The sequence below is a fragment of the Ochotona princeps genome, chromosome 33, assembly GCF_030435755.1.
Source record: "Ochotona princeps isolate mOchPri1 chromosome 33, mOchPri1.hap1, whole genome shotgun sequence".
Classification (NCBI taxonomy): domain Eukaryota; kingdom Metazoa; phylum Chordata; class Mammalia; order Lagomorpha; family Ochotonidae; genus Ochotona; species Ochotona princeps.
The window spans coordinates 4352600-4363361 of NC_080864.1; the positions used below are offsets into that span (position 1 = coordinate 4352600).

Genomic DNA, 10762 nt, shown 5'->3' on the forward strand with positions numbered 1-10762 from the left:
CGGAAGCTGCCGGCCCCGCCCCCAGGCCACGTGCGCGACCCTCCCCCCCACACTTCTGCCGCCTTGGGCCCTACTTTTCCGCCCCTCGCTTCCTCGGAGTACCCCCTTCTCCTTGCCAGGCCCGGATTCTGGGCGCTCGGGAATCCGCGGTGAGACCGGGGAGATTGGGGACCCGCCCCGCCCGTTCGCTCGCGCCAGCCTTCGTTCCTGTTTTTCCCACCGGCTCAGGAGTTAACTGGAGTGAGGAGGCCCGGGGTCAGCGGGAGAGGAGCCGGCAGGGCGGTGGCGCAAGGGCGCAGCGCCCTGCTGGGACCGGAGATTCTGCTTTCTAATCTACCAAGCCGGGTCTCTTGGGCAGGGAATGTAAGGCCAGCAGCTGGCACCGCCCGGAGCCCCCCGAGGACGCTCGGACTCGCACATGGCCGGGCGGGATGCGCCCCCAGCCCCGGAGCCCATCCAGGCAGGCGCGGGCGGGGAGCGAGGAAGTGGGCGACCATGCTCCCGCCGGACCGGGCGGACCTGCAGTGGCCGCCGCGGCCTCCAGAGGGCGGAGCTGCCCGGCCTGGGCCTGGACTGCGGGTGTGGACAGAGGCCCGGCCTGGGTCTCCCCTGCAACTTCGCAGCCCGCTGACCTGGGTAGGTTCGGCGACCCTTCCTGCCCCGTGTAGCCACCGCCTCCTGGATGTCCCGCTCTGCACCGCTGACCACACTTGGCCATGCCCACTTCTGTCTATTAGGAGTCTGAGCCCTCGGGGAGCAAGGGGAGGGTGTTCTCCTCTGGTCTGCCTCAGCCCTGGCCCTACCCTCAAGGCCTGGGTTGGTGGGCTGTGCAGGATGAGACCCCTCCCAGGGCAGGTGTGTGATACCAAGGTCAGGGCTCTCGCCTTGGGAGGCAGGAAAGGGGACTCAGCCTCTCAGAAGGTGCCAGGCGGTGAAGGCTCAGTGGTGCCAAGGCTGCCCACCTGAAGCAGGGTCCTCTACCATCTGCTAGCTGGATAAATGGGGTTCCAGGCCAGTGGCTATCACATGGGCAAGAGGGCATGATGGCCACTCTGCGGGTAGGTGGGGGTTGGCAGCCCACACTTGATCCCCAAGGTTTCTGTCCTGCTGTCCCCCGAAGCTTAGGCCAAGGGGTGAGGCATGGCAAACTCAGCTGCCACCTGCGGTGCCACCATCCCCTCACCTGGCTGTTCTGTTTATGCACCTGGGAAGGCAGCAGAGGTGGCCCAAATGGGGGCCCTTGCACCCAGTGGGGGCCCCAGAGGGTGTGCCAGTCTCCTGGCTGTTGACCTGGTGCCACCGGGCAATTAGTTGCTGTTGTTTTGGGGAATGAACCATTGTAGAGCACCCCCAGCAAGCGCAGGCTGCACTTGGCTCAGGGGAACACAACAGCGGCGGACTGTATGTGCCTGTGGGAAACCTGGAGACCCCCCCACCCATCATGGGGGGCAAGGGGCTCCCAGGAGGCTGAGGTGTGTGACGTGCGGGTGGGGAGAGCCTGAGCAGGAGAGAAAACGGTGCCCATAGGGGTCAGCTCCCTGCGTTGGCCTCGAGGACGTCAGGATGAACCAGGCCAACCGTTTGCCACTGGTTTGTTCTCTCAGTCATGGTCAGAGACACAGACAATTCAGACACACACCGAGGTCATTTAATGACAGAGAAAGTGTGTTCCATCAGCAGGCAGCACTTGCGGCTCGGGTGCTCCCTGCCTGCTGCCAGTACCCCAAGGGAGGAAAGGAGGCGTGTGTGGTTACACTGTTTGTAGGGGAAACAAGAAGGTCGGAGCTACTAAGTTTCAGGCATTCCACAGACCAGGGAGAGCAGGGCCAGGCCCCAGGGCTCTCCCTGGACCTCCAGGGGAGAGCTGCCTAGGGTTAGGAGGTGGCCGGCCAGCTTCTGACACATGGTTGTCACCTACCAGCTGTCACAGCCACCCGGTTCCCCCAAGGAGCTGATGTTCAAAGTGTTGGTGATAAGCCTTAGTCACCCGTCTCCAGCTGTCACACTGTCCAGAAAGGGGCAGCTCAGCTCAGAAGGCCAGCCTCCCCTCTCTCACCGGGGGGATTCCTCAGGTCCCTGCTGCTGGGGCTGGCTTCACAAGAGCACAGCGGGGTCAGCATCGCCTGTCAGTGTCCCACACAGCACCCTGTCCACACGCCTGGGGGAATGCAGTGGGGACAGCCCACAGGCTCGGACCCCTGAACCCATGGGGGAGACCCAGAGGGAGCGCCTGGCTGCAGCCACAGCAATTGTAGCCAACTGGGGAGTGAACCAGCCTATGTGAGACCCCCTGTAACTGCTCTTCCAATAGTTGAATAAATGGCTTTTGGCAAATGATAATACAATGGTGGGTTTCCCAAAGAGCACTTGGCCTGGCTGCTAGGTCCCGGCTACACCGCTGCTCCGGGCTAGGGATGGAGAAGGGTGCAGGGTTGGCAGGCAGTTTGCTGAGACCACAACACCAGGTTCACACAGGGAGGTCAAGCAGGTCCCAGAAGAGATGGGCCAAGGCCAAAGCCAGCACTACCTTGCCCTCAGTGTGGGCTGCACCCCCACATCTGACGATCCTGGGGGACACTGCACACCCCGGCCAGGCCCAGTCCTTGTGGCTGGAGTACCCACTACTGTCCGTGACACATGTGGTTCGTGGATAAGCCATAATGGGTACAGGTTGGTCCTCCCAGATGGCCTGGCAATGGCCACCAGGGGGTGTTCCTGCATGGTCTTCTGCACCAGGGGATGCGGCAGGGGCTGCTCGAGAGGTCCAGCCAATGCACCCTGGGATGCAGCAAGGGCCAACTGGGGTGTCCAGCCCCTCTACCCGGGGCAGGCTGTGGGGTCCGGTCCTGCGCCCAGGGATGGATGTGAGGTCTGGTCTCTGCAATCGTGGATGGCTGTGTGGTCCCTACACCCGGGGCAAGCTGTGGGGTCAGGTCCTGCACCTGGGACAGGTTGTGGGTCCAACCAATGCACCCCTGGGGTGCAGCAAGGGCCAGCCGGGGGGGGTCTGACCCCTGTGCCCGGGGCAGGCTGTGGGGTCGGGTCCCGCGCCCGTAGCAGGCTGTGAGGTCTGGTCCCTGCAATCGGGGATGGATGTAAGATCTGGCCCCTGCCCCTGGGGCGCTGTGGGGTTGGGTCCTGCACTCGAGGCAGGCTGTGTGGTTGGGTTCCGCGCCACGCGACGACTGTGGGGTCAGGCCTCTGAACCCGCGTCCCGGCCTGGCCCGAGGCGCCGGCACTTACCGCCCAGGCCACCGCCACTAGCGCGTGCCCGGGACTCCGCTTCCGCTTCCGCCCAACCCGCCGCCGCGCACGCGAGGGGGCGGGTCAGAGAGCGCTGGTCACGCCCCCAGGCCTGAAGCCCTGCCCCTTAAAGGGGCCGCCCACCCCGCACCCAATTACGGGAAACAGGGCGCTGTGGGGTGCTGGTGTGGCCACTGAGGACTGGACGTGGCCGGAGGACACGGCCCCCCGGGGCCCGGGAAGTGGGCCGCTCGCGCCCACCAACCTCACCCGGATGCCAGCAGGGAGCCCGGGGGTCCTAAGGGGCGTTCAGGGGTGTCCACACCCCACCCACCCTGTCTGTGGTGTCCCACCTCGGTGGGGGGACGCCCTGGGGTAGCTAGGGACACGCCCCAGTGCGCGGACAGCACGACAAAAGCCCTAAAATTTTAAATCTTTTAATTCCTCTTCACGTATTCCTTCTGTTGCTTCCGAAAAGGAGAAAGAGCGCGCGCAGCAGCAGCAGCAGCTCCGCCGCCCCGCCTTGTCCATGGCCCCCGAGCTGGGGCGCGATCCGCCGCCCGCCCTGTCCCTGCAGCAGCCGAAGGCGGCCGGCCCGGGGGTCCCACATGCAGCCCCGGGCCCGGGGGGCGCCCTGCAGGCCGGCGGCCCGTTTATTGCTGAGGTCCCGGCGCGGCCGCCTCAGGAGCGCTGGCTGGCCAGCTCCTGGGAGATGAAGTGGCGCAGGCGCTCCAGGTACTGGCTGTACAGCTCGATGTCGTTGTGCCCGGCGCCCTCCACCCACAGCGGCTCCACGGCCTTGGGGCAGCGCTCGTACAGCGCCAGCCCGTGCGAGAAGTCGATCACCTCGTCCTCCGTGCCGTGGATGATGAGCACGGGGGACGTGATCTTGGACACCTTCTCGATGCTGCGGGGCCGGGCAGCGGACGGAGGGTCAGGGCCCTGCCCTCCGGGAGGCCCCGCCCACCGCTGCCTCCCGACCACGCCCCTGGTGACCCCGCCCACCACCCGACTCCGCCCACACCCCACAGGCCCGGCCCCGCCCCCGCCCCGCTGCTCACTTGGGGAAGGCGTCGAAGCAGTAGGTCTTCTTGGTGTCCGGGAAGGCCACGCGCATGCCGGACGTGAGCGGCGAGTGCAGCACCACGGCGGCGCACTCGTAGCGCGAGGCCAGGTCCACGGTGGGCACCGTGCCGATGCTCTGGCCGTACAGGATGATGCTATCCGGGCTAATGCCGTACCTGGCGGCAGCAGGGCGCGCGGGTCACCGCGGCACACAGTACCCCCTCAACACAAGCACCCCTCCACGGCCTGCGCTGGCTCGCCAACACAGGCCACCTAGCAAGGAGGCATCCTGCGCTATCTCCTTGCTTCCCACCCCACACTGCCAGGTGGACAGACAGGACAGAGGGAGGCTCTGCCCCAGAGCTGCCAACTTCCTCCCTGCCTGTGCTCCAGGCCATTGGCCATCAGAGTTGTGCTCCCCCACAGTCTCGGGCCCCACTAGGGGTTCCCTGGGGTACACCATGTCCAACCGTCCAACCACAGCCAGCCAGGGCAGCGGCTGCACTGTCCCTGCAGTGTCTGGTCCGTCCCAGGACTGCCCGGCCACACCTACACCCTCACCCAGTCCCTGGCCTCATTCCCGAGGGAGCTGGCTCCACGCCCTGGGTACTGGCCACAACATCCGTGCAGGCCTCCCCGACTCTCCTCCCACTAGCCCCTGACCCTGACCCCAGGGGCCCTGCCTGGTGCACAGGAGCTCCCAGACGACCCACCAGCACGCCCAGCCAGGGCTCCCCTGTCCCCACATGCTGGCAGCATGGCAATGAGCCAGCTGCAGGTGGGCCACAGTTTCCACTGTGTCAGGAGCCAGCCTGGCCCGGCACCCGTTTCTATCACAAGGTGGACCACCCAGCCAGCCAAGGAAAGGTCCGGCTCTCGCATACTGAGTGAGGGACGGGGCCAGCATGGACCAGGGCAGAAGGCAGAATGTGGTCAGGGTAGCAGGAGCCACATGGACCTGCGCTCCAGGCTGGCGCATGAGGCCCACTGATCTCCCCGGCCTGGCCAGCAATGCTGAGCTGGGCACCCAAGGGCCCGAAACAGCCCTTCCACAGCCCTTGGCTGCCCTCCCAGTGGTGGCTCCCTGAGGGAGTGTCCACAACGTGCCCCTGAGTGGCCTCGGGGCTGGCTCTTGTGGAAGAGGCATGGGGGTGCCCCGCACCTGGCACGCAGGGCCTGCCAGGCAGCGTCCACATCGGCGTACAGGTTCTTCTCGGAGGGCTTGCCCGAGCTGGCGCCATAGCCAGAGTAGTCGTAGGAGAAGATGTTGCAGCCGATGCGCGTGCCCAGGCCCAGGTAGAAGCTGCTCATCTGGCCCAGGTCTACTGCGTTGCCGTGCGAGAAGAGGACCGTATACCTGGCCGGGAACACGGGGCAGGGCACAGGCCTGGGCCAGGGGCAGGTAGCTGCACCTCAGCTCCGGCTCTACTCAGCTCACCTGGTTCCCCCGCCCCAGCCGGACCCAGCTGGAAGGAGAAACTTGCCCTTTGGACTCTGGCAGTGGGAATCACCCCCCACGCCCCCAGCAAGGCCCAGCCCTGTGGCTGGGCTCCAAGCGAGCAGGCTGAGCGCCTGAAGGGAGACGGGGTGCCCCCACAGCAGGGGTGTATTGGGCCAGAGTGCCCCACTTCCTCACCTGGCAGCCGGCACACAGCGCACGTACATGCAGGCGACCCGGTTGCCACGCACACTCTTGGTCAGGAAGACCTCAATGGTGTCAAGCTCACGCTGGCCATACTGGAAGTCGGCGCGCTCGGTCAAGTGCAGCTTCCAGCGCTTGGGTGCGCTGCCGGCCGAGGATGACCGCAGGGTCCCCAGAGAGGAGGCCCCGGCTGTTCCGGGGCCGGGCTCAGGCTCGGGCACCAGGGAGTAGGTGGCCTCCGGGGGTAGGAAGGCGAGCTTGGCAGCGATGCGGCCGGGACATGGCGGACAGCAGAAGAGGCAGCACAGCTCGCTCACGGACAGGCCGTTCATGGCGGGCGCCAGGCACCAGGCCGGGCCACGCCGGGCGGGGAAGGGGCGGGGGAGCTCCGAGATGCGGGTGGCGGGGGGGGCGTCCCCCAGGGCCACACCGCCCCAGACGACAGGCTGTTAGGAGGCTGCGGCCCAGCCCCATCGCGGTCCAAGCCGAGCCCTGGGGAACCTTGCAGCTACAGGCCTCCATACTGTGCAGTGGGAAGTGCTGTGGGGACACAGAGAAGGGAATTCCTCTAGGGAACACCTGGGCTGGGGCTCCCCCAGGGAAGCCCAGTGACCCCCACCACCCCCATGCAGGCCCCCAGCGGCAGGAGCCAGGCCCAGGCGCTCCCACAGGACAGCCCAACAGGAGGCAGGGGAGTTAGGCAGAGGAAGCATGGTAAACAAAAGTGCCGTGAACCGGGAAGGGGGCAGGAGTGCAGGCTGCTGGGCACACCTGGCTTTGGGTAACAGTGCTTGGAGAGCACTGGGCCCAGGCGCTCTCTCTCTCTTACACACACACACACTGGCCACCACACAGCGGCTCCCCCAGCCACGTCCCACCCTCACATCCAGGGACAGACAGGGGGTTGTGAAAGAACTTGAGAGGGAATGTCCAGGGGTGGTCCCCTTCGCCCCCAGTTCTTCAGGAGAGCACGGCAGCCTCTCGGGGTACCTGCCTGCATCTGGGGCCATCTATAGCTGCCCCAACTGGGGGCACCTCTGGAGGGCCCCTCACCAGTTAATCGGGGAGTGCCCCCTGACACTAATGCGTACACAGGGTGGACGACGGCCCAGTGTGCCAGGCCAGGAACCCGCCCACAGCCTACTAGCTCCTCCTGGGGCCACCTCCGTCACCTCTCACCTCCTTCCCCATCAGTGTCACCCAACTCCCGCCACCCCTGGCCAGACAACGCCCGCTTCCCCACTGTCCTTGCCACCCTGGTGTGGGGATAAACCACAAACCCAAAACCCCAGCTGATACCCTCGGGGTGACCCACCCACCCTTACACATGACAGCACACAGCTGTAAAGTGGTCAGGACACCATCCCGTTCCCCTGCCAGCATCCCTCAGGGCACAGGTGCAGGCAGACAGGCAGGGATGGGCCAGGGGATGGCAAAGGGCAAGCAGCTGATGGGATGGTTCCCCCCCACGAGACAGAGGGGTACACCACGACAGCCCTGCACAGTAGTGAGGGTCTGCATCCCAGGGTAGGGGTGGACCCTGTAAGCGAAGTGGGGGGTGTCCCAGCTGACAGGATCAGAGCCTCAGGCAGCTCAGAGTGGACACTCGGCGCACCCCCACACCCAGACATCCCAAGGGTGCGACCCACTGCGCCCCACACCCAGACATCCCAAAGGTGCGACCCACTGCGCCCCGCTCTCTGACATCCCAAGCAGGCGACCCACTGTGCTATGGCCGCCCCAATGGACTGAACAGTTCCTGCACCCCATAGCCCGAGGGTACGTGCCCACTGCTCCCTACACCTTAGCACCCTGAGGGTGCGACCCACTGCGCCCCATATCCCACACCCCGAGGGTGAGCACCCACTGCGCCCCACACCCCGAGGACGAGCACCCACTGCGTCCCGCACCCCGAGGGCGCACCCAGCTCTACCGGCTCCAGCCCAGGGCCGGGCAGGCATGGAAGGACAGGTGCAGGCGCTGGTGGGGGACGTCCGGTCCGGCTGCTCGGGCCTCGCGGCCCGATCCAGCTCCCCAAACGGCCGCGGCCAGCGGAGGCCGTGGCGCTCCCGCCCGGCCGGCCCCGCACTCACCGCCGCGGCCCGCGCCCCCCGGCCCCGGGCCGGCGCTCCATGCTGCCGGCCGCCCGCCCGCTGTCGTCCGTCGGTCCTCCAACCCGAGTCCGGCCTCCTGCGCCGCCGCCGCCGCGCCTCGGCCAGCGGAAGTGACGCGCGCCCGCTCGCGGGGCCGGCCGCTGGCAGGGCGCAAGCGCGGGGGCGTGGCTGCCAGTGCCGGGGCGGGGCCTGCAGGAGGGGCGGGGCTCGAGCTGTGCCCGCCTTCATTCATTCATTCACGCCATCACTTTTGCTTTCATGTTTTTATTTTACTTTTATAAAATTTTTATATATTTTTTAAAGATTTTATTTATTTTTATTGCAAAGTCAGATATACAGGGAGGAGGAGAGACAGAGAGGAAGATCTTCCATCCGATGGTTCGCTCCTCAAGCAGTCTCAACAGCCAGAGCTGAGCTGATCCAAAGTCAGGAGCCAGGAGCCTCTTCAGGGTCTCCCACGCAGGTGCAGGGTCCCAAGGCTTTGGGCCGTCCTCCACTGCTTTCCCAGGCCACAGGCAGGGAGCTGGATGGGAAGTGGAGCAGCTAGGACACGAACTGGTGCCCATATGGGATCCTGGGGCGTGCAAGGCGAGAACTTTAGCTGCGAAGCCACCGCTCAAGCACCCAGGATTTTTTTTTTTTAGTAAGTTTTATTAGGTCAAGGGCCCAGATGTGGTAGGCCTGGGATCTCACCTGGAAATTTCACCAATCCTGACCTGAGCAGAGATGCAGTCCTGAGGTGAGCTGGAGGCAGGGTAGCAGCAGGTAGAAGGAAGAGGTGGGGGTGGGGGAGAACCCTGCTCCACCCCCAGGCCTGGGTCTGGCTCCAAGTCCACCCCCCCAGGGCCTCGTTCCTCAAAGACTCTAGGACAAGCCACCCCTCCCCACCCCTGCTCCCTGCAGGCCTCTGCCATCCCTGGCTGTCTTACCTCCCCAGCCGCCCAGTCCCTGGGTCTGGCACCCCAGCTGTGCTGGTTGGGCCGAAGGTCAAAGGGCCCAGTCTCCTCTGCATTTCCTTGTGACTTCTCCAGGCGCCAGGCGGGCAGGAAGAGGCCTCTCCCGGCCTGCTTCCTCCAGGAGGGGCAGGCTTTTGGCCCCGCACCAGAAAACCCAGTTCAGTCAGTCCACAGATGGCCACAAGCTGCTCCACCAGGAATACACCAGGGAGGGGTGTGCCCTGGGAGGTGATAGTGGGGCCCGCCCTGGCGGCCTCCAAGGGGCATGGGTTGGATTATGTGGGGCCTGCCGGTCCCTTCTGCCCTCTAGTGCCTGCAGAGCCCAGCTGCTGGCCTTCTGCCAGGTGGGTAACCGTCACCTCCCCAGGGACTCCTCCAGGACTGCCCCACCCTGTCCCCCCTCCCCCAACCCTGTGGCCCCATGGATTAAGACATTGTCCCACCAAGCTCCCATCAGTTGTTGTATGTCATCTATGGTTCCAGCTACCCAGATGCTTCCACAGCCTGAGCTGGGGCCGGGCTGAAGCCAGGAGCCGCATCCGAGACTCTCATGTGGGTGGGTAACAGAGACTCCAAATGCTTGAGCCCTTGCCTGCTGCCTGCCAAGGGGCACACAGGAGCCAGAACCAAAATTTGAGCCCAGTCTCGCAGGACGGAATGCCAATGGGCACCTGCCTGGTTCAGGTCCCCCTGGGGACCGCATCATTGTCCGGAAGTGGGGTCCCACGGGAGGAAGAGGGTGAGGCTCTGGTTAGCACTGTCTTGTGAAGTGACCCTGAGGGCTCCCCACCCAGTGATAAGACATCCCCTGCCCATCCATGCCTACTAGGTCCAGGGTGGAGGTTCAGGTCCCAGAGTCTGGAAATGGCTGGGGGGGTCGGGGGAGACAAAGCTCCAGGCTGAGGAACGCTGCCCAGCCCCGGGTGGCTCTGTGTCCCTGAGTTGTGCCCCTCCCTGCTTTATTTATTTTTACTGGAAAGGCAGCTCAGATTTACAGTGAGAAGGAGGCAGAGAAAAAGATCTTCCATCTGCTGGTTCACTCTGCAAGTGACCACAACGGCCGGAACTGAGCCAATCTGAAGTCAGGAGCCTGGAGCCTCTTCTGGGTCTCCCACGCGGGTGCAGGGTCCCAAGGCTTTGGGCCATCCTCCACTGCTTTCCCAGGCCATAAGCAGGGAGCTGGATGGGAAATGGGGCCACTGGGACACGAACTAGCACCCCATATGACACCTGCACTTGGAGGTGGAGGATTAGCCAGTTGAGCCATCCTGCTGGGCCCAAGCTCTGTGGTTCCTGCATTGGATTCTGGGGGACCCCAGAACTGAGGGACTCTGCAGTTCAACTGGACTGAGTCCCCTCTCCCTGCCCCACCTTGAGAGGAAACAGTGAGACCCCTGTCAGGAAGTCCGCTCCAGAGCTGGGAGGAAAGAAGCTCCCGAGAGTAGCTAAAAATAGCACAAATAGCTCAGGAGGGCAGTGGAGAGTGGCCTGGCCCTGACCCTGCACCCCGCCCTGCACGTGCCAGCACTCACTGCCCTCATTGTGGAGGGTAGGTGGGGAAGGAGCAAGGCGTGGGGTGAGCCGGGGTGCTCAGGTCAGGCCACATCAGGGACAGACTGTCAGGGTGCTGGACCACAGGGTCACCAGATATGTCACCATGTGTCTCAAAGATACGTGAAGAAGTTAGTCAACAGGTTCTAACAGACGCAGTGGGTGAGTGTGACTTCTGTCCCCAAGTGATT

The 10762-nt window shown here is 64.7% G+C and overlaps 1 protein-coding gene across 2 annotated transcripts; it reads right to left on the reverse strand.

The window, feature by feature from the left end:
• Positions 1 to 3664: 3664 nt before the first annotated feature.
• On the reverse strand, positions 3665 to 8200 carry ABHD17A (abhydrolase domain containing 17A, depalmitoylase). 2 transcript variants are annotated; one of them, XM_058657941.1, is made up of 5 exons: positions 8044 to 8200; positions 5945 to 6490; positions 5471 to 5665; positions 4305 to 4484; positions 3665 to 4150 (listed from the first exon to the last, which is right to left on the reverse strand). In XM_058657941.1, the coding sequence occupies exons 2-5, from the start codon at positions 6280 to 6282 to the stop codon at positions 3925 to 3927; spliced, it is 939 nt and encodes a 312-aa protein (XP_058513924.1). In that variant the 5' UTR covers positions 6283 to 6490; positions 8044 to 8200; the 3' UTR covers positions 3665 to 3924. The 2 variants fall into 2 exon arrangements, with proteins under 2 accessions (XP_058513924.1, XP_058513923.1); XM_058657940.1 differs by having other exon boundaries at positions 5471 to 5695.
• Positions 8201 to 10762: the final 2562 nt, after the last annotated feature.

Excerpts from the sequence above, each read along its gene's own strand:
- ABHD17A (XM_058657940.1), bottom strand. The coding sequence starts at position 6,282 with ATGAACGGCCTGTCCGTGAGCGAGCTGTGCTGCCTCTTCTGCTGTCCG. Across the intron at positions 5,696-5,944 it reads CGCTGTGTGCCGGCTGCCAG|GCCTGTGCCCTGCCCCGTGT; the intron begins GTGAGGAAGTGG and ends CCCCTGGCCCAG. Across the intron at positions 4,485-5,470 it reads TGGCAGGCCCTGCGTGCCAG|GTACGGCATTAGCCCGGATA; the intron begins GTGCGGGGCACC and ends TGCTGCCGCCAG.